General features: G+C 49.2%; 1 protein-coding gene across 1 annotated transcript; it reads left to right on the top strand.

The window, feature by feature from the left end:
- The first annotated feature begins 399 nt into the window (after positions 1-399).
- COPS8 (COP9 signalosome subunit 8) lies at positions 400-7,463 on the top strand. Its single transcript, XM_036387003.1, has 8 exons — positions 400-509; positions 1,316-1,386; positions 2,123-2,171; positions 2,331-2,463; positions 3,281-3,388; positions 4,026-4,088; positions 5,207-5,248; positions 5,897-7,463. Exons 1-8 carry the CDS (start codon positions 432-434, stop codon positions 5,974-5,976), a joined length of 624 nt encoding a protein of 207 aa, XP_036242896.1. The 5' UTR covers positions 400-431; the 3' UTR covers positions 5,977-7,463.
- Positions 7,464-22,552: the final 15,089 nt, after the last annotated feature.

The raw sequence follows: 22,552 nt of genomic DNA, 5'->3' as shown, positions 1-22,552 counted from the left end.
AAACTAATTCTAAACCCCACCAGAAACAGGCACAGAGCTGGAAATGCAATTCTATCCCTTGAGAACAGCCCTTACGTACATGTAACATGCAATAAAGGATGGAAGGCGCCCGTCTCCCATGACGAATACGGAGAGAAAGCCGAATGTATTGCACGCCAAGCACACTCATTTCTTTTTATGACGCGGAAACTTTGCTTATTACACAGAAAACAAATGGGTTTTTAACCACCGCCGTCCGCAGACGCCGCGCGCCGCCCTCAGTCCCTCACGGACAGTGACCACGCCCCCATGGGTCAGACCACGCCCCATGGGTCAGGCCGCGCCCCCTCGGTCCTCCAGGAGCACAGAGAGGCGGGCGGAAGGCGCTGAGGGCACGGCGGAAGTGACGTCAGGGCGCGGGCGCCTGCAGCGGGCGGCGCCGTGAGGGGAAGATGCCGGTGGCGGTGATGGCCGAGAGCTCCGGGAGCTTCAGGCGGCTCCTGGAGCAGTGCGAGACGCAGGAGCTGGAGGTGCTGCGGGGCGGGTCTGGGTCTGTTTGTGTGTCTGTGTCGGTGCGTGGGCCTGTGAGTGAGCGGGGGAGGGCGCAGTGTTTGAACTTGGGCTCGCCACGGAGCCCCTCAGAAAGTCGCAGGCTGCAGATAAATGGGTGTTTCTCTATAATTATTCGTGTCGTTTCGGAGGGAGTACGAAGGAGGGGGAGTTTGTGGGTCTCAGTCCTTCTTGTGGCTAAGAAAAGGAAAATACTGATCAGGGGAGTGGAGCCCTGAGCCAGGGCTCGGGGAATTACCCTCAGACCGAGCTTTACTGTGGCAGCTTTCACTAGAAGCTCCCTCCGTGCTGCTTTACGTTCTCTTGTCCCTCGATAAAAGGCCTGAAAATTGAAAATCTTTGCCGCTTTCGAAATTATACAGCTTTTTTTAATTGCTCGTTTATTTCCTCCTTGTGAGCTCTACTGAATGTGGCAGGAGCCAAAGCTTAGCTTGAGGTTTTTGGGAGGGGCAGAGAGGCTTTGCTGTGGTGGAGTGGCCTGAGCTGAAGGTAAACGAAGTCAGGGGTTAATTAATAGGGGTTAATTTAATTTCACTTTCAACAGCTGCAGCTTTCATGAGCAAAGGAAGTTGAAAGATGTAGGCTTATTTATTCCCCCCCAAAAAATTGCACAGGTCTGTTACGTGATGTGAAAAAAAAAATTGAAGTAAAAATAAAAATCAGTCATCTTGGAGTGTTCAGTTTACATAAAACTTGGCTTCCTGCTGCGTTTTGTATCACAGCCCTCTTTAAAATCTGCAGCCCTGTAATGTGTGTTTGTTTTCAGGCCCCTGGAGGGATTGCCACGCCCCTGGTGTATGGCCAGCTGCTGGCTCTGTACCTGCTGCACAATGACATGTAAGTGGCTTGTCCCAGCCTGGGACACTGGCTGTGTCACCAGCACACTGGGAAGGGGCTCTGTGATTAATGAAAATGCTGGTTTTGCAAAGAAATAATGACAGTGCTCCTGGGGGATCGAGTCTCTTTCACTCCTTGATCTGACAGGAAAGCTGTTCTCCTTTCCTGTGGGGAAATTTGGGAATAAAGTTCCTTCGTGGTGAAATTGGCTCCTCTGGAAAGTGTTGAACATTTCAGAGTTTTGTTTTGTAGCTGTTCAGGGCTGTGTTTGTTTTGGGAGTGTTTTGGATTTGTTTGTTTGTTTTGGGTTGGATTTGTTCCTTCTGTTTAAATTCCAGCAGGATGAATCTGGACTGTCCCTGTTAAAAATGAGAGATGCTGTTGGCTTGAAGGAGCTAAATCTGCAGGAATTCCTGGGAATTTGCCCTGGGGGGGTTATTTCATGTCCCTGTGTGTACTTAATGCACTGAACTTGAGGTTTTAGGGAGAAGTTGCTTTCCCAGAGTGGTGTTAAATGAGGCAATTCATGAACTGTTGGTTTTGTTACAGCAGTCCAGAGTTGTCTGCTGGAGGGCAGCTCTGCTTTCCCACCTCAGTATCCAATATTCCTTCCTGGAAATGATATTTTTAAAGCACTGAGAGTGTTCATCACAGCATCTGGGCAAACCTTGTGGTGTCTCTTTGCAGCATTTGGTGACTGAGAAGTATTTTTAATCTTTTTATTTATTTATTTTAGGAATAATGCACGTTATCTCTGGAAAAGAATCCCTCCTGCTATTAAATCTGTAAGTACTGGGCCAAATTCACCTCAGAAACCTGCTGGTTTTGTTGCACTGCAATGTTCCCTGAAAACCTGGGGGTGGGAATGGGTTTATGCATAAGGATTTTCTTCTGGATTAACACTGGAGTTTGGTTTTTGGTTTTTTTTTTTCTGGTCACAACAGGCAAATGCTGAACTCGGTGCAGTTTGGTCAGTGGGACAAAGAATCTGGCAGAGGGACTTCCCAGGGATCTACACAGCAATCAGTGCCCATCAGTGGTCTGAGACCATCCAGCCAATCATGGAAGCACTCAGAGGTACAGGCTGAGCTCCTGTGGGAGCAGGGAATTGCCTGGAATTATTTGTGTCTGCTCCAGCAGAAACAAATTGTTCATCGTGAAAAATCAGGCCAACTGCTGCCAAGGTTTTGTGGGTTTTACTAAAAGGTTTCCAGGTGTTGGGTGTAAATTAAAAACTCTACAAAACCTTGTAGAAACAACTGAAGTGGTCTTAGTAGGATTTTGTTTCTGTGTATTCTTTGACACTGGATTTTCATAAACCATGTGGTTTGTTCTGTAAGAGCAGAACAGACCATAAATCACCCAGTTTTATCAGACTTCTCACCAGAGAACTTGGCTTGGCATTTCAGAACCTTGTAGGAGTTACAAGGTGGTTTTTCTGTGAAATGTTTTCCTTCCTGTGTAATGGTACCATGCCGACTCTTGCTCCTAGAGGGCAGTGCAGACTGCTGAAAAGAGCTGTTCTGCAAAACAAGTTCTCTGGAGCTTGAGAAACAGCTGCTTTTTAGATGGCACTAATTATTAACTAATTGCTGGCACATTGCCAGCAGAGAATGCCATCAGCTGCTGAGTTCCCTGTGCTGCTGCTGGAGCCCAGGATGCTGCAGGCTGCACTTGGGGGTTCATTGCAGGCCCTGAAGGGGTTTGCCTTGGCAGAGAACAAGCTGTTGTCTCTTGCTGCTGACTGTGAGCTGTGGGAGGGGAGGGGGAGCTCCTGAAGCGCTCCCTTGAAGGCTGGTAGTGATTTTCCAAAGGTGGTGGAATTGAGGAAATGTTCTCAGGTGTCCCAGCTCTGGAGATGAGTCTCTGGTGTCCTGTGTTCCTCTCTCCCTAGATGCAACCAGGAGACGAGCTTTTGGACTGGTTTCCCAGGCTTACACATCCATAGTTGCAGATGATTTTGCAGCCTTTGTTGGCCTCCCTGTAGAAGAAGCTGTGAAAGGTACTTGGCATTATTCCCTGAGTACTTTTTATATTGATGATCGTGGCATTTACATTCTCTGAAAAAATTCCTTCTCCTGGGAAGCTGAAAGGCAGAGAGAGAGGCCTCAGAGAAAAGGAAAACAATTCTTCTCTCATTTGCTTCTCCTGTGCTGTGCTCACATGTGGAATGTGTTTGGAGATTGTTTACCCACAGGTGATTGTTCCATTGGATTCTGCTGGGAGTTGTTTTGGCTCTTTGGCCAATCAGGGCCAAGCTGTGTCAGGACTCACAAGTTTTCATTATTATCTTTTTAGCATTCAGTTAATATCCTTTCTGTATCCTTCAGTATAGTATTCTTTAATATAATATAGTATCATAAATTAATGAACTAGCCTCCTGAGAACATGGAGTCAGATGCATAATTTCTTCCCATCATCAGGGTTGCCAGCATTTACAGTAGATAATGAGCTCAGAGAGCTCTAAGTGATGATTAATAAAAATGTATCTACAAATTCTGAGCCTCTTAAGTGACTGGGCAGTGATTAGAGGAAAAAAAATCTTGGTTCTGGATAATGGTTTGATTTTTTAAAAAATTATTTGCTGTTAATTATCACTCTTTATTCTCCCCTTCTGTATCTTACGAACGCCTTTCCAGGTGTGCTAGATCAGGGCTGGCAAGCAGACTTTGCAACTCGCATGGTGATGCCTAAAAAGCCAGGTAGGTGGAGCTGTCACTTCATGAAACATTCAGCATATTCTAGGAATGAGGTGTGAAGTTTGTAATTACAGCTTTGCACAGGATTCTGTTAGATACTTTTTGGACACTCGTGCTACTCATGAACACGGGGCATGTGTAAAACGTGAGGAAGTACAAAGTGGTGGGGTGGGTTTGGACTTACAGCAAGTAGTTTGGATTAAGCTAAATCCTCACATGAACTTGTTGAAACAAAAGCAGACAGGATGTGCTGGGATTGCTCCCTCTCCTCCTGCTGCTGGCTCTGCCTCTGTGCAACAGAAACTGGATGATCTCAAATGGTCTTAACCTAATAAAGATGAGTAAAAGATAGACCATCTTGAACCTGAGATTTCTTTTTCCTTCAGGAGAATTAGAACTTCTTCAGGCAGGGATTTAGTGAACCTTTGTGTTTTGAGGAGCTCCACTTGTTGATATAATTTCCATTGATTTAAAATCTAAATATTTTCTTCACTTTCATAGTGTTGATTACAGATTGTCTATTCCTGGAGACCATGGTCTGCAGAAATACTTGGCTTTTTTTTTTTTTTTTCCTAAATCTGTATCTGGCTGTGGCAAAAATAAATATTAAGATGTAAAAGCAGGATGAAACAACTGTTCTTAAACTGCTCTGTGCAGCTCTGGCAGAAGGAGCCAAATTACAGCATATCCAAAAGGGCAGGACCTGTTAGACTAAGAAATGGCACTGTTTGTATGGGCAGAGATTTTGGGTTTTCAGTGCCCATAGTAAACAGGTGCCAGGTGTGGAAATTTACCCCTAAGGGGTGCAAAGCCAACCAGTGCCCTGAGACTGTATATATGAGCAGGTGGGGTTTTTGTGAACTGGCTGCCAAATGTGCAGAGCTTAAAAAACTTGCAGTTGCTTACATGTGGTTTTTATGCCAAAAGTGAGTGCAAGAACTGCTATTCAGGCAAAGGAGACTCTTTTGAAGCAGCTAAGCCTTGGGTATTCTGCTTTTTAGTTATAAAGTCAAGTGTGATGAATAAACAGGTTTAATTTTAATTAGCTTTTGATCCATGTTTTGTTGCATAGAGCTGTTTAAAACTGTTCCACTGAGCTAATTTTGTATGCTTTTCTCCAGGTGTGCTGGAAGCTTCCTTTAACAGATTTATTCCTTCATCAGGTATTTTTGTTTGTATATAATGGATTTAGCTAAACCTGCACAAACAGTGTCAGCACTGAGTGGGAACTGAGTCCTAGAGAGGTGAATGTTCTCACTGGCCCCCCCAAAATAAAAAACAGCAGCCCGCCCCAATCAGGTGCTATGTAAATGTGCTTCTCCCTCTGTCTCCTCACTCCCTCATGTTTTAAGCAGTGCCTGAGATTCCTGAGGTTCCCACTTCCACAGCAGAACTCCTGTGTGTTCTGCTGGTCTGGTCACCCACCAGATCTGTTTGTTTGGAGTCTCCAGGATGGCAGCTTGCAAGGAAAGGAGCAACCAGAGAGCTCCAAGAGCTTCCTTCTCAGGGCAGAATACTGTCAGCCCTCATTACTCAGACTGCAGTGTGTGCAGAGAAATTCTGGAGACTGCTGACAAGTGGAACTTGTTGCAGCAGTTTTTGTGGTTAGTAACTCCTGGAGCACTGAATGGTGCAGATAACAGGAATTGTGTCAGCTGTGCAGGGAGGAGATACAGTTAAGATCTGTCCCCAGAAGGCTGTTGAAAGTCAGATGCATTTAATTTGTTTTCCCTTACTGTTGTGATGGATGGTACTGCTGGTGGATTTGCTTTCTAAATTTCATTAATGATCCATTTGTTTTATCTTTGTAGAACCTGCTCCAGTCCCACCAATTCCCAATGAGCAGCAGTTGGCCAGATTGACTGACTATGTGGCTTTCCTGGAAAACTGATCACCTTGCTCCTGTGTTCAGAACAACTTGGGAATCCTGCATACTGACAGTTTTAGATCTAAGATTTATTTTATTCTGTTTTATTCTGTTAAATGTTGCAGCGTCCCCCACTCAAAAGTGTGAAGTATCCAGTGTATGTCAGCCCTACTCCTGTTTTGCCAAAGCCCAGCTAGCAGTAAAACAATCCTTTAACTCCTGCAATATTTATTCAGTAGGTACACAGCACACACAGCAGTATTACATAGTCCTTTTTTTTTAAATTAACTCAAAGCAGGACTGTTTTCAGGTGTGTTAGAAATGGAGAAGAAACAGTTCTCTGGTGAGTACTGCAGTGCTTATCACAGATCTGTTGCATGTTGAACTAGAGGACAGAGAGTGGAAGACTGCCCAGCCTGTATGTACAGAGAAAAAAATATTTTGATGAAAATGGAAGAAAACAATTTTGCAGTAACTCTCTTGCAAATATTTTTGTGGCATACTTAAAATTGATTTTTTTTCTTGTTCTTCCTAGATTGTTAAATCTACTTCTTGTTCTGATGTGAGAAATTAAACATCAGGCATATTTTTACAGCAGAATATTTGTTTAACAAAGACAAATCTACACTTTGAGGAAGTATTTTGACTTTTGAAAGGTTTTATTTGAGTGACTTAGGACACCAGATGTTTTCCTGGGTAACGCTACACCTTGAGACCTATCATGTCTTGCTCCCTTTCAGTATGCTGGGACAGGATCTGCAAGAAATAACAATTCTTACCTGTCTTTCAGCTTTCTGGGTTACTTTTGCAGTGACTGGAGAGGAGTTTCAAGGTTAGAGTAGGAGCAGAGCCCAGCTGGGAGGGGGTGATGCACTGTGCTGCAGTGTCAGTTTGAAGAGCAATTCTCTCTGTCAGAGCAGTGCTCTGTTAATCTTTGAGCTGAGAGTGGGTTTTGGCAGCAAGCATGAATTCTCTTGCCGTTTGTGTTATGTTGGTGAAAAGGCTGTGGAGGAAGAGTGGTGCTTTAAAAGGCAGTGCATGTCTCCATTTACTTCCCCCCCCTTTCTGAAATCCTATCCAGAGGTTCCATGGAAGCTGGCAAGTGTGCCCTTGTGTTGTGATTGTTTTTCCAGTGTGCACTGCCTACTGTACATTCTCTTGGTGAGGGGGTGTTAGCAGGGAGGAATTACAAACTCTGCTCTTGCTGCCTTGAGAGCTCCCTTGATATGTAAACACTTTCTCAAAATGATTATTTATTTGAAACCCACCTAAGACTTGGATTGCTAAATTTTTCTTCAGTGATATTAAAGAACATGTTTACACTGACCTTGTGCACTTGAGTTTTTAAATTTTCTGCAGAATAAAGGTCTGGTTTGGTGAGTTTTTAAAATTAATTCTTACTGGCCTAATTTGGAGAGGGCTAGTTAAAGATTACTGCAATATTTTATGCCTCCATAGCTTCGTGTGCAGCAATTGTATGGTGGTGTATTAAAAAACACTGGCACCCCTCAGATGTCTTAAAATATTCCTTGGTGTAAAGTGTTTGAACAGCTGAGTGAAAATTTCCCTTCTGTGTATGTATTGTACTTGTTGGTAGCACAGAACCCTGCTTGAGGAAATGAAAGTTAGACATAATTAAAGGATTATTAGGTACTCAGTGAATGGTAGTAGGAGAGGAGCAATGTGGACACTGGCAGTCTGTGTCTGTCTCAAATCTAGTATCAAATTATGTCAAATACAGTAAGATTGACCCTGTCCTGTTCTGACAAGTTGATAACTGTGATTTCTGGTCTGCTGTAAATTTTAAGGTGTCTTTTAGCTTTGGGTAAGGCATTAACGTATAACGTGCCTTGAATACTGTGTTCCCAGACACACTTTTTGCCTTGTGCTATTTTGGAATCCAAGCTATTTCACCTGGATTTCATCCTCATTGCCTTTATCCTGGTTTTTGGTTCACAAATACCTTACTTCAGATGAGCAGCTTTGTGCTTCCCTGTCCAGAGCCCTACCTTGGGAAACACTGTGAAATATTTCCTAAAGTGACATCTTCAGGCATTTGAATCCTCACCTGGCCTGCACTCATAGGAAGTGCACTCCCTATTCTTCTGCACTAAGAGGAAGTATTTTTGTGCTTGTATTTGCTGTTTTAATTGAAGCAATTGGTGTGGGTTTTGGAGTTCTTCCAAGTACAGTGCTGAGTGGGAGTACCTTTGAGTTAAGAAACCATTAGGAATTCAGTTGGGAGCAGAGGTTTGGGAAGGATTTGGAAAAAAGGAACTCAATTTCAGTTTTCCATTTCATCTGCATCCCACACTTAATGGAACATAGTTTCTTGGCATTTTATTATCCTCTCCTATATGGATCAGCAATGCTCATTTACCCACAGTTCCAGTCTCTGTAAGGAAAGCTCCTTGAGCTCCAAGGTGGTTGAACCAGGAGAAACAGGGTGGGAAAGCAGAAGAGCTGGGTATCCCTCCCTGCTGAAGATCCACGTGGAAATCTGTGGGCTTTAATGAGAAATCCTGACAGACTTTCCAGTATTTCATTGGAGCTGCTAGTAATGCAGTGAAGAAAATGAAAGCAGAATGTGCATGTACAAGAGAAGTCTCAGCAGGCTTTGCAGGAGAGTGGTCTGGATGTGCTCTAAGTCTGTGTTTCAGCCTGGGCTATGCACAAGACAGTAGGGGACATCTGGAAGGAGTCCTTGGGTGAGTGGTTGGTTCTCCCTGCAGGAGTTGGCTGGACTGTCACCCAGATACCACTCTGGTGTGTTCTTCTCCTAGGAAGGACTCTCTGGGCTGGCTGCCGTGGCAAAAAAAGCCAAACAATCCCAAACAAACCCAAAAGACAAGCTTTTCTGTTTAATGTCAAACAAATTTTTGTAATTGACACTCAACAGACCATGTGAAGGCAAATGAGCTGCTGTTTGGAGATGGTAAGTAGATTTCCAAATATTTTACCTTCTCAGGTCATGCCAATTGACTTGAGAAGTTTGTAACTTTATTTTTGTTTGTAACTATTTGAACAAAGGGAAGTAATGTGCATTCCTGGTTTCCTGAATTTAGGGTTATTAAATGCTGGATTCTTCTGTGCCTTCACAGCAAAGAACCTCAGGTTTGGAATGGCCAGGCAGTCTGGCACAACTGGGTGTAAATAAAGTCAGAGAACAGGTAAAGCTTTAGGAATCCAGATGCTCCAGATCAATTCCAAAGCAGGAAATGCGGATACCTCTTGAATGTGCTCTCATGTAATCAAAGTACAAGACTGGGAAGGAAGGGAGGTTTTGAGCAGTAGGAACCCAATTTGGTTCTGCCATGCAAGTCTCATTACACAAGGATAAATAATAGAAACAGTGCTGGTGACCAGCATCTTACTTTGTGTTGGAACAGCCCCTCAAAGCTGAGGTTGGTGTAAAAGTGTGCAATGAGAATCCACATGATGTGACAAGGCTGGTAGATCAGTGACTCTACTGAGACCCAACTTTGGCCTCTGATCCACAAGGAAGGACACATTCAGGTCTCAGGTGTTTGAGAGCTGATGGATATTTGAATTATGGAACATGTTCTATTGCTTTGTCTTTTTAAGCAGCATTGAGCCTGTGTCAGGTAGCACATACCAGCTCTGAGAGCTATCCTGAGCTTTACAAAGTGAGAAGGATGATGATGACATCACACTATGCTTTCCTATGCTAATTGGGATCTATGTTTAGACTGAGTTTAAGAATTAACACATGGGACTTAAGTACCACACGCATGGAAAGTCTCACTCTGTAAGTCAAACCTGCGGCAAAACAAAGGGAACCATATTCAGTTCAAACATTTTACTGGGTTCCAACTTGGTGTGTGTTACACTTTGAGCCTGGCACTGCAGCTGATACAAGGTAAATTAATTACTCAGCCTGCCTTGTCCTTGAAAGAGTTAATACTTGGAAAAAACTTGACGCTTTTATTATTTATACTTTCAAACATTACTTGGCTGCATAAGTATTAATTGCTCCCAGATATTTAATGCTGTTTCTGTGGTAAATCACTACAGCAAATGGGTTCAGCCTTGATCTGATGGGTCAGCAGTGCTGAAGAAGTAGCAGATCCTGAGTAAAAGTAGGGACTCCAGTGGCTGAGGTTCAGGGGTGCAGGGAAGCTCTTTAGTGTCCCCTGAGGCGATGCCCAGCTCACAAGCTCAGGCTTTGCTGCTAGAAGATCCTTCTTCGCTCTTGCTGGAGGCCATTGCCTACCAATGCATGGCCTTCCATTGTTTCTGGATCAAGTCTGGTGGACCGGTGGGCTACAAGTCTGCCCCGTGCGCATCTGACAGCAGAAAAGAGCAGGACATGGCTGCTTCCAGCACTTGTCTTGGCTGCTCCTTCAGGGGGCTGGCACCATCATCAGAGACACAGAACAGCTTCTCCTCCCAGAGTTATCCCTATCCTCTGCACTTCCCCACGTGTCTGCCTCGATGTTCACTGCGGAACTTCCCTATTTGTGACCATCCATTGCCATGCTCAGCAGGAACTGGCTATGTTTGGACATGAGCTGCCAAAGCCAGACACAGAGCAACTGGAGCCTAGAATATCAGAGGCTGGGCTGATCTTTTTTTCCAGAAAGCAAGAAGAACAGTTGAAAGAGCACAAGGAAACTTAACAATGTCTCTACAGGACACGAAAATCAGTGTTGCCCAGCCACATGTGGTGGTAGAAAGTTTACATCAGTGGGGACTCTGCCACAGCTGCTGCTGTCAGCGCTGCCCGGGCCCCAGGGCTCAGAGCAGCATTTGTACCTGGGCCCACACGTTCCCTGTGCGTGTCACACCCGCGGGTTTAGGATGGCCACGGGCCGGGACGTGTCCCAAGGAGGCCGTGCCAGCTTCCCTGGAAGGCCCCGTGCCATTCCCAGCGCGGCTGCGTCGGCAGCCCTGGGGGCTCCTTCTGCTGCCCTGAGCCCGCAGAGCAGGGCAGTGTTTGCTGATGCTCTGAGCCCTTCCTAAAGTTCCTGTGGGGCTGCCTTAGACACCTGGGGCCAGGCATTCCTTCCAGCCTGGGCCACTTTGGCTGGGCTGGGGGCGGCCCCAGGGCAGGCAGCAGTGTGTGCAAGGGCCCTGGGTGGCACGCTGCAGCACGGTCACCGTGCCATGGAATGGGACACAGTGTCCAAGGGCCCTTTGTGATGCGTGGTGACATAGGAGCTGGCCATGACAGGAGCAGGCCACAGTGCTCGGAGCATGCGACGGGACAGGACGGGACAGAGCGGTGCCTTGAGGGGCCCCCGCACAGCGCGCTCGTTCGTGTCCCACCCAGAGCTTTTCCGAGGCGTTGTTCCTGAAGCTGAGCTCGTGGAAAGACTGCAAGCTTTGGTAGCCCGTGGTCTTCCTGAGGCCAGACTCTGGAATGGCAGGCACATTCCTTAACATCTTCAAAGTCTTCAGACAGAAAACAAAGAGAAGCCCTGAAGTTGCCACAGCACAACAGCTGGAAAAACCGGAGCAGACCCTGGGCTAGGGGCACGCTCAGGGGGCACCAGGCCCACTGCTCCTCCTGCATCTGCCCTTGGGCCCTGCCCTATGGACACCTCGGCACTGAGCACTGTCTTGGGCTGCTTCTTTTGCAGGCAACTCTGGTGATCTGGGTGATTGTCCAGGTGCCCGAGTGCCACGAGGCCATGATCCTTTATTCCTCCCACCTGTTTGTGGCTCTGCTCTTCCATGTTGTCATCACCACACAGCAGATGCCACCAGTGGAAGCCAGTCATTTCTGGAGAGCATGCCAGGAGGAACACCGCCTTCCCAGCAATTCCAACAGGTCCCAGTCCTCCTGTCCTTGCCATGCCCTTGTGGCCAGTGCCAGTGCTCCCAGAGTGACCTGGGCTTTGCTCTGCACACAGGTTTGCAGTGCAGGCCATGAAGGCTCTGCTCTACCTACTGCGCTGTGACAGTGAGGTGGTGGCTATGGAGCGCAAGTGTGGCTGGGACACGCTGCTGTGTGCTCACACCCAGCACTATGCCGTGGGTCTGCTGGCCAGGTGAGACCCCCTGCTCCCCACTGCCCCCAGCATTTGTGCCCTGTGCCCCACTCAGTCCCTGTGGTCATGGGCCAGAGGGCCTCGTCACTGAGGGATGGCCAAGGAGACTGGAAAATGCTGGGAGAGGAGGGTGCTATGAAGGGGCCACCTCCCAGAGCACCCACATGCTCTCCAGGGATGCTGGGCAAAGACCAGACCTCTGTGAGTCAGTCCTGGGAGAGGTCTGTCCCCCACCTCAGGGTCTTGGTGCCTTTTTCCCCCTGCCAGGGAGATGCGCTGTACCTTGGTCCCTTTGTGCTCTCGCATCGCACTCCACTTGCTCCAGCAGCTCAACAGGCAGGACCCATACCAGGATCTGCCCTTCCTGGCATTCCTTGTGGAGGTGAGCCTCAAGGCCAGCGCTGCCTGGCTGAGCTGCCTCCCAGCTCTCTGCCCTCTCATAGCCACAGCTGCCTGGGACGGTGCCCGTGCCCTGTGCTGCTGCCTGGGCCCAGCCCTGTGCGGTTCCGGGCTCCTGCTGGCTGGCTCCCTGTCACTGCCCTGTGCCTTGCAGGTCCTCGAGTGCCTGGACTTGAGGAAATGTGGTGGCAGTGTCCTGAAGGTCTTGTTGAGGTTCCTGCACAGCAAGTGCAGGGAGAGGCGTTGCCTGGCACTCAGAGGCCTCTTGGTGCTCAGCAAGGATCCCTTGAGGGTGAGAAGGGGGCAGTGGCTGAAGCTGCACTGTGGAAAGCTGCCCCTTGGGCTGGCAGGGCTTCAGGAGCTGAGGCAGCTGCTCCCAGCTCTCCTGCCTCACCTGCCCCAGTGCTTTGGCTCAGGCCATTGGCCTGTGGGCCCTGCAGCAGCAGGGTGGCCTTGCAGTGCCAGGGCGGTGGTGGCGGTGCAGCCGTCCATGGCTTCCCAGCACAGCCTTGTGTTCCACACAGGCCAGGAGAATGTGCAGCCTGTCTCAACGGCTTGTGGATCTTCTGGGTGATGCAGATGGAGAGGTGGTCAGCATGTCCCTCTCTGTGTTCACCAATGTGCTGCAGCACAAAGGCATCCTAGTATCCAGCACCACTGCCCCAAAGCTGGCTGAGGCACTCCTGCTGCTCTTTGGCCACGTAAGGTTCTGCATCTTGAGCCACAGGCATCGCATGCTTCCCAGAGACTTTGTGCCCTCTGGATTTTCAGGCCTTTGCCCAGCTGGGACTGGAATAGTTGATGCAGATCTTTTTGTTTCCTCTAGGACAACAGCAATGTGCAGCTGCTCTCCATTCAACTCTTCAGCAAGGTGGTGGAACTGGTGGTGGATGAGGGAAAAAAGCCCCTGAAGACAATTATGAGCAAGACTCTGTATCCACTTTTAATTTACTGTCATGATAAGAACTGGGACGTGGCAAAGGTGAGGTTTTCTGTGATGCTGCTGGATCCCTGGCAGGGGGCTTGGCTGCCTCCTGCCCTGGTGGCTTGTGGGCTCCAGCCTCCTCCAGGCCTTGGCACAGGGATGTGGGTCCGGTGCCCTTGGCTGTGGGGCCATCTCTGGGTCTCTGCTGTTCTCCAGGCCTCTCGGGAAACGCTGCTTCGTGTGGCCGAGTTCCTGAAGCTGAGAAAGCTCAAACAGCTGTTGAAGGAGCAGCCGCCGTTGAAGGTCGATGAGTGCCCGGTAAGGAGGGCCTGGAAGTCCCAGGCTCAGCCTGGAGAAGGCCCCTGAGGGCGGTGCTCAGTGTGCGGGGCTGGCAGCTGTGCCCCTGCCCGCTGCTGCAGCCAGAAGCCTCAGGGGCTCTGCTCCAGGCTCCCGTGGGCTCCAGCCGGGTGCCCATGGAGCCCCGGCCCGGCGGGGCTGCGGGCCGGCACCGCGGCTCCCCGGGCAGCAGCCGGCCCTCTGCCCCCTGCCCTCGGGAGCCCTTGGCCAGCGGCTGCTGGCCGCGCCTCAGGCCTGTGCGGCCAGGGGAGGCCGGGGCTGGGCGCAGGCAGCGCCCGGCCCAGGGGCTGAGCCCGCGCCAACCCTTCCCTCCTGCCGCTCTCTACAGCTGGCAGAGGACAGGAACAGAGCGGCCCAGCACATGCAGTGGGCCCTGCGGTTCCTGGATAGCCCACAGGAGTCCGTCCGGGAGGCGGCGGTCAGGATCATCGGTGAGCCCCGGGCCCGGGCTCCCTCCCCGGCCCGGCCCGCCGCCGCTCGGCCCCAGCCCCGCCTGCTGCCCCGGCAGCGCCGCCGGCCGGGAGCTGTGCCGCTGGGGCCGTGACAGGCTCTGTGTTCCCAGGCAGCGCCGGGCGGTGCCGCAGGGGGAAGAGGGAAGAGCTCTGGGCCCACAGTCAGGGTGAGTGAGGACACCGGGCTGACGGGCCCACAGTCAGGGTGAGTGTGGACACCGGGCTGACAGCGGGGACTGCCCGGGAGAGCTGCATTGCCTTCGCTCCCTGTGTGGATGAGGGGTGGCCTGGGCAGAACACAGCGAGCGATTTCAGGGACACTGGTCCGGGGGATTCGTGGCCAGCGTCTTGCGGCTGATCCCGTTTGCCCCCTCCTCTCTTCTGGCCGATGCAAGAGCTGAGTGGGACACCCCTGTGTAGTGGTTTTGGTTCACTAATTGATGATTTCCTGGCCAATGTTCCAATTAGTGTGGTAAGTTCCGTGCTGGTTAATCACCAGTTCATCCAGTAGAATGTAGTTAATAATTTTCTGTTTGAGATAGGATTAGGAGAAAGGCAAAGCAGGCTCCAAACTTTAAAAGGGTATGAAGAAAAATTTATTAACAGTAACTAAAAGAAGGAGTAATAAGAATCAGAACAAAACCTTCAGAACATTTCTCCTCCCCCTACAACTTTTTCTTTCCCACTGACAATGTAAAGGGACAAAACCAAAATTTTGAGTCACTTTACTACCTCTAGAATAGTCTCTCTTCTGCTCACTTAAGGAGAAAAGTCCCTCTTGTTAATGTTATGGGGATTTTCCACAAGAAAGCAGTTCTCTCGTGGCTCTTAATTTCCATGAACAGCAGCCACACTGCAGGGAAATCTGCAATTCTGAAATCGCTCCCATTTTCCACAAGCTTTTCCCACAGCTGTGTTTCTGTGCCGTGTCAACTTATGGGGTACTGTTCTAAAGATGAGCTGTTCAAAGGCAAAGGTTCTCTTTATCTATCTCTAAAATCATCTTCCATCTCTAGCAAGAGCGATCTTCTGTTCCTGGGGGCACAGGATCTTCATCACTCTTCTCTCCGTCTCTGTTCAAACTTGTCATAGAATCATACCTTCATGTCTTATAGAGAAAAAAAGTGCCCTTCTCCCTATATTTTCAAGAGGATTTCAGCCTAAAACTAAAGGCATCTCCTCATCCCTCCTATCTGGGACTTGACTTCTTCACTGACCTCAGCCAGGCCTAGGCTGGGTCAGCTGTGTTACCTCTTTGTCGGCCAGAAGGGAAAAGAGAAAGTTCCCAAGTTTATTTTGTTTGTAACATGTGTTTTTCACAGAGGCTTTCATGTACAGCTTTCCAGATTATCAGTTCCCAAAACCAACCCTTGATTGGTTTCCTATCAGACACAGAGGAACCTGCCAGCAGCCTCTCCCAAAACATCATGTCCGTGATGCACAACCCAGCACACAGTGGCAGGAGCGTCTCCTAGGATTCCTGCAGTTGTGGGTGCTGACTGTGGCTCTCTTCCTCTCTGTTCCAGCCATTTAAGTCCCAAGGAAAGACACTAGTCCATCCCACTGTAACCTGGATATTCACAGCCAGTTTGCCAGAAGAGCTGAAGAATTACGTACCTCTTCAGGATCCGGTGAACCAGTTTCCCAAGAACAGCACCAGGAGACACTGAAGAGCAAACCATCTCCCACTGCCACTGGAGCTCCAGGCACAGCTGATGACTGGCACAGCTGAGCCTGTGAGAAGCTCCCGTAGCTCCTGCCGTCACCCTGCCTGTTGACAGCTCCCTCCCTCCAGCCCTCAGCCCCTGCCCATTCCCTTTTCTTACCTCCCAGCTCATCCCTTTGCTTCGCTTTTCATTAATAAACAGTTTGGCTTTTTTACTTTGCCTGCATCTCTGTGGAGCTGAAGCAAATCCGGGGCCCTGGGACACACAGGCCCCTGCTGCCGTTCTCTGCCACGCCGTGTTTTGTGCACGAACCCAGAGGAACGGGGACAGGTCAGGCTGGAAAGGTCCCTGTGCTGAAGGTGCAGTTCCACAGCACTGTGCAGTTCCACATCTTGCTGAGCACGCTGAAGGCCAGCAGTGGGACAAGGAGCCTGTGTGTGTCAGGGACCAAAGTCGTGTCTAAGGCCCTGCCATATTTGGTCCGCTGTTGTGCACATCAACGAGATAATGAAGAAAACCAGGTTCAAAAATGGTCCTAGAAAGGCAAGATCCCGATTTTAGCAGCTTTTCCCACCTCCACGTTGCAGGAATTCATGGGTCTGCTGGATAGGGAATGTTCATCCCAAATTTTCTGCCCACTTCTCTAGGAACACCCTAATGACAGTGCTGATGTGGTGATTCAGTCTTCTGAGGATTTTTGGGATATTTTTAGGGGATTTCAGGGGTATGGGATCCAAGGAGAGAGCAGGACACAATCCAGATCTGGAATATCCCATATAGCACTGGAAATGAGGAGAACTCGGTGGAAACAAGCACAAAGGAACTGGAAAAAAAAGAGTTTTTAAGAAGGAAAAATGGGGAAAAAGAAGGATAAAATTCCAAATGAATCCACTTGTGAAGAATAACCTGGAGGTGCAATAGGAGAAATTCCAACACAACAGGTTACCAGGGCCTGGGAGGGCCCAAGTTTTTTTATTTTATTCAGGAACATTTTAGAGGTTTTTTTAAATGTTACTGGATTTTTTTCAAAGAGAATCCTACTTTTCCTTTTTGACTGGACTGGAAGTTGCCTCCTGTTCATGCTGTGCTGGTTTTGCCCATCTTCATTCCTGAATTAAAAATTAAAAAATGAAAAAACAGGAAAAGGATTTCAAAAAAGGAGAAATTTTAATATTAATAAGAATAATATTAATAACAATAAAGTAGTAATCACAATTGTAATAAATAAGTTTCAAGATTCTGAATATTTCTTCTTTGTAGATTTTTTGGGAAATGAAAAAGTGTTTTATTTTACAATTCAAAAAACTTTATTTTGCTATGTGTTATCCTGGAGATAAAAACTGCTTTGGTTTCTTGGGTTGTTTGGTTTCTTCCCTTGAGTTGCTGGGAATTTTTAGGGTTGAAAATTAAAAGATGTTGAAAATTTTAAAAAAGGGTGGAGAGAAAGAAAAAAAAGGGGAAAGCAGGGGAAAGAGTAAATAACAAGGGAAATTCTCTTAAAAACATAAAAAGCAAGCAAAGTATGAACAGTTACACTTTGTTTCCAATGTGCGCCTTAGTGCCTTGATTTTTCCATGTTTTTTGGTGCAGTCCTGAGTTGTAGAGTTCTCCGGACAGGATGCTGAGCTTGGTGGAGATTGTGGAGCTGCTGGAGCTATTCCCAGTTTTCCTTCCCACCTGTAGTATCCAATGCCATCACACATGTGTCCGTTTTGGAGCACCAAAGGTGCCATTTTTATAAATTCCCAACGCCCAGAATGACATGATTTCATGGGAATTTGTGAGGGGAACTGGAGGATTCCAAATTACCCATGCCCGGAATGCTGTTATTCCATGGATTGCCAGTGTTGATGGGAAGTTGTGAGGGGAAGCAAATGACTCTAAACTCCCAACCCCTAGAATGCTGTTATTCCATGGTATTCCAGTGTTGCCACCAAATGCAACCCTGGACCATCAAATCCAAATTTTGACCAATAAGTCCAACTGTTCACCACCAAATCCAACCTCAGACCTTCAAGTCCAAACTCTTTCAAATACAAACTTTGACAACCAGGGATGGGATGGGATAGGACCAAGCTGGCTGCAGCCATCAGCACTTTGGCCCAGCTCTGCCATTCACTCTCCTGCAGTGGCTCAATGGCACCACCTCTTCAGTCTCCACTGCTGGTTCAGGTTCAGGCTCTTCTTCCTGCTCCTCTGCCCAGGCTATCTTGGCACTCTTGGGGGACTCTGCTGCCTAACTTTTTCATCCCTGTTCCATCCTGTCCATGGGAGTGTCCCTAGGGGATGGGATGGGTGTCAATAGGTGTTAATGGTGCTAATCTGGCTGCAGGCACCACACTGTGGCCAAGCTCTGCCACTCACCCTCCTGCAGCACCTGGATCGGCACAAACTCCTCAGTCACCAGTGCTGTGTCAGGTTCAGGCTCTTCTTCCTGCTCCTCCACCGAGGCCAGCTTGGGCACTGTCAGGAGTCACTGCTCCATGACACTGATTGGAATAATGGCTAATTGCAAGACAAATGCCTCCGGAAGGCGACGGGCCACCAAGGCCTGCAGCCCTGCCAAGAGGTCAGCTTCAGGAACAACGCCTCGGAAAAGCTCTGGGTGGGACACGAACAAGCGTGCTGTGCGGGGGCTCCTCACGGCACCGCTCTGTCCCGACCTGGCCCGTCGCGTGCTCCAAACACTGTGGCCCACTCTTGTCACCACCAGCTCCTATGTCACCACGCGTCACAAAGGGCCCTTGGACACTGTGTCCCATTCCATGGCACGGTGACCGTGCTGCAGCGTGCCACCCAGGGCCCTTGTACACACTGCCGCCTGCCCTGGGGCCGCCCCCAGCCCAGCCAAAGTGGCCCAGGCTGGAAGGAATGCCTGGCCCCAGGTGTCTAAGGCAGCCCCACAGGATCTTTAGGAAGGGCTCAGAGCATCAGCAAACGCTGCCCTGCTCTGTGGGCTCAGGGCAGCAGAAGGAGCCCCCAGGGCTGCCCACGCAGCCACGCCGGGAAGGGCCCGGGGCCTTCCAGGGAAGCTGGCACGGCCTCCTTGGGACACGTCCCGGCCCGTGGCCATCCTAAACCCGCGGGTGTGACACGCACAGGGAACGTGCGGGCCCGGGCACGAATGCTGCTCTGAGCCCTGGGGCCCGGGCAGCGCTGACAGCAGCAGCTGTGGCAGAGTCCCCGCCCAATCAGAGCTGCCACCCCCCGAGCCCTGGCAGCGCTGGTGCCCATCTCCTGCCCCAGAGACCTGTGCCCCCGGGGGGCTTCTGTGCCACAGGGAGCTAAAGCCCACCTGCATTTGGGGCTGATGGCAGGAGCACCTGGAGCAACTGCTGCCAACACTTGGTCTCTGTCCAAAGCTCTTACTCCATGCTGGAATTGTTTTCTCATTCTTCCCTGCCTTCTCCCTTCCTCTGCCCCTCTGCCAAATGCAACAGGCCTCAAGGACTGAAAGGAGCACAGAGAGCCAAAGGTGACACTCGCAACTTACTCACTGGGAGCTCCCTGGGAAGCACTTCCCTTGAGAAGCAAGCCCCTTTCCTCCAAAGGTGTTTCCCCAAATGTGTGGCTTTCCTGGGGAGCACCAACACACCCTTAAGAAACGCTGGCAAGGCTGAATGACTTCAGGTCCTTTCAGGACAGCCACTCCAGCTCTTGCTCCTGTTGCCCCAAGTGAGTTTCCAGGTGCAGGTTCAGAGGTGCAGCCCCAGGCCCTCCACAAACACAAGCTGCCCGCTGCCTCTTCACCTGCCTCAACTCCTGCCTGCACTCACAGCACCAAAACCAGGCTGTTCCTGGCCAGGGACCAGAGCCCTGTTCCTGCAGGATGCTCTTGCCAGCACCTTCCAGGACTCTCTGCTGTGCACACAGCGCTTTTCATGCCCGCTCCCAACAGGTTTTGGAACGCAGAGCCCAACCTGGCTGGCTCTGCCACCAGCACAGCCCAAACACAGGCGCAGGAAGAAGCAGCAGGGGCTGTTTTGCAGCCATGCCCAAGAGAGACTGGAAGGATGCCCTCCCTCTGCTCTCCCTTGGTTGGCTTTCTGACTGGCTCTGAGCCTGAGGCTGCCGTTCCTCACTTGTGGGGAGCAGAAGCACAGCCGGGATCCCGGCACTGCCTGACAGCACTGCGGGCACCGGCACGGCTGCATGTCCGAGTCTCAGGCACCATGCTGCTGCTTCATTTGCCCTCAGGCACACCCAGAGCTCTCTGCTAAGCCCGGATGCTCTCTGCTTCTGCCCTCTTCCTCATCCTGTGCAGGGATGGAGCGCTGCTGTACTTTCAGGAAGCTATTCTTGAAAGCTTCCAGCATTCCAAGTTCCTTTGCCCTCCGTGGATGCTTGCCATGGAATCCCTCTCAGCTGGGTTCAGAGCATACTCAGGTTGGCTCTTTTAAATACAAGGGTGTTACAGGTTCTGTAGGATTCCCATGTGGAAAGTCTGAAATGCTCTTGTGATTGGAAAGTAAGTTTTGTTATATCAGTTGCTGTTGCAAAGAATATGTACAACCCCTGGAATGGTGAAAAGCCACTGAGCAGCAGCAGGAGATGGAGCATGGTGCTTCAGTGGAAGGGGCAGGCCACCCACATTCAGGGCATCCTCTCCACCAAGAGGGTGTGCATTTTGTCCTTCTCGTCCTGTCGGGTTCGGCTGTCTGTCTCTGCCCCGACACGGGTAGTGTGGTTCTTGGGTGGCACGCGTTTTAAAGGATGAGTCTGGACTCTTCAGCTTTTCGGTCTTCAGGTTGTTTATTATTTCTTATCTACAAAATTTTCTGTCTGCCCAACAGAGGTCTGATCTGCAAGCAGTCACAGGCACTCTCTGACCACCCACGGGGCGGTCATGTCTTTTTATACTAATATCTACGTACACAATATTTACCTTTATTTCCCAATGCTTTTCACCCATGTTGGCAAGTGCACCTTCACCATAAACCAATCCCCAAATGCCAACATCACCACAGGAGATGGAGGACAAGAAGAAGGAAGAAGAAGGAAGGACAAGACACGCCCTGATCCCTCCATCTTGTCTCCATAACCCCCCTGTACCCAAAAACCTTAAAGTCTATATTTCACTTTCTAAATGTGCCCCTTTTACACCTTTTACTCTAAAGTGATTCTCTTGTCCTCAAACTCTTGTTATTTCTGTGGATGGATCAAAATCAAGCCACCAGACACTCTTGGCAACATTCCAGGATTTTCGAGACCCCCAAGGGTTCTCCTGGCATCTCTGAACATCAGGAATGATGTGCTGAGATCCCACATCTCCCCCTTCTGTTTGCACCAAGAAGACTTCTTTGGCAACTTGACTCATGACACGTCTCACACACAAAAAGATGCATGGGACGATGAGCATGAGGACTAAGAGAATTATTAAAATATAAAATCCCATTTTTAAAAACCTTCTCCATAAGGGAGAAAGATCAAAAAATCCCGCCAAATCATCAATCCATGATCCAGTGACTTCGCCTAGTTTCTTTATACTGTCTTTTATATTTTGAATACTTTCATGAATTGATCTTGAATGATCTGAGAGATTCATGCAGCACATTCCTTCAAACTCTTCACATCCATGTCCATGAGCAAGCAATAGATAATCGATTGCTGCTCTATTTTGCAGAGTTGCCTCTCTCACACTGCTTACGTCTTTTAACATATCACTCAAAGCGAGAGAGATTGATTGAGCATGCTTGCTCAACCAACAACCCATGTGGTCCAGTTGAGTCAAGGCCACCCCCGACGCTGTCTGAGGTGAGAAAATTGCTGCCGCAATTCTCCTTGCCTTGTCCCAAGTGTACACTTCATCATCACAGTCTACACTGTAATGTTGCAAGGACCTTTTTTCTTTGTGTTTTTGCTCTCTTAATACTTTCAAATCTGGTGACAACATTGAAATTCTCCCAATGCTGCATGGACCTCCCTTGGCATTTGCAGGAATGCTGTGCCAAATTCTGTCCCCACAAATTAAAAACAACCCACGTGGCAATTGCACTGGAACCTGGATTGATCCTTTGGCTGTCGTCACAGTGTGATTGCACCAAGCTGATGCATTTCTATAATATTCGTGATTTGGTGTGACATCAACACTTTTGTTTGCCCTTGACACATTCGAAATTTCGAATTTCATGCATAGCTCCATTGTTGTGGACCCAAAAATTTCCAGTTCCTGCGGTTCGGTAGAAGCCACAGGTAAAAGATGTGTCCAAGCACACCATTCATTCACAGGATCTTTGATGACCTGCGAAATCTCCATTGGAGAATGCCCTGGAATTGGCCATTCGCCCACTGGCAACCCAACCATGCATGCTGTGAATGGTTTCCCTGGTTTCGAATGTGTCAGGCAGATACTTTCTAAATTTGCTGCCTGGGCTAACGCTTCCCAAACATTTTGTTTTGGCTGACTGACAGGTAGATTTGCTCTATTGCTTAAAGCAACAGATGAAAGCATGAGCATCATGAAGCTCACGACTTCACCCTTATAAAATTTCATTGTCATGCTCCCACTCAAAGCCACAAAGGAAAAAACCCCCAAAGTTTTTATTCTTTCCGTCCCTTTTCTGAGTCGCTGTTCACAACTTGAGTTTCTTCCTCCGTCTGCGTACTCATTTCTCTGCCTCTGGGATCTGTGCTCTCCTGCTCTCTTCTGACGCTGTATCCACACCCCCCACCAAAGCGCGCAGCCCCCCCCCCCGCGGGTGCCCCCCTTCGCGCTGCGATTCGTGCCGATCTCCGGGTCCAGATTTCCGGGTCTGACATCACCACCGCGCGTCTCCTGCGTCCCTC

This window comes from Molothrus ater, chromosome 7 (genome assembly GCF_012460135.2).
Source record: "Molothrus ater isolate BHLD 08-10-18 breed brown headed cowbird chromosome 7, BPBGC_Mater_1.1, whole genome shotgun sequence".
NCBI classification, from domain to species: domain Eukaryota; kingdom Metazoa; phylum Chordata; class Aves; order Passeriformes; family Icteridae; genus Molothrus; species Molothrus ater.
Note: the sequence above shows the minus strand (reverse complement) of the source record. Positions and strands in the feature narration are given on the sequence as shown.

Excerpts from the sequence above, each read along its gene's own strand:
- COPS8 (XM_036387003.1), top strand. The coding sequence starts at position 432 with ATGCCGGTGGCGGTGATGGCCGAGAGCTCCGGGAGCTTCAGGCGGCTC. Across the intron at positions 510-1,315 it reads GCGAGACGCAGGAGCTGGAG|GCCCCTGGAGGGATTGCCAC; the intron begins GTGCTGCGGGGC and ends GTTTGTTTTCAG. Across the intron at positions 5,249-5,896 it reads CAGATTTATTCCTTCATCAG|AACCTGCTCCAGTCCCACCA; the intron begins GTATTTTTGTTT and ends TTATCTTTGTAG.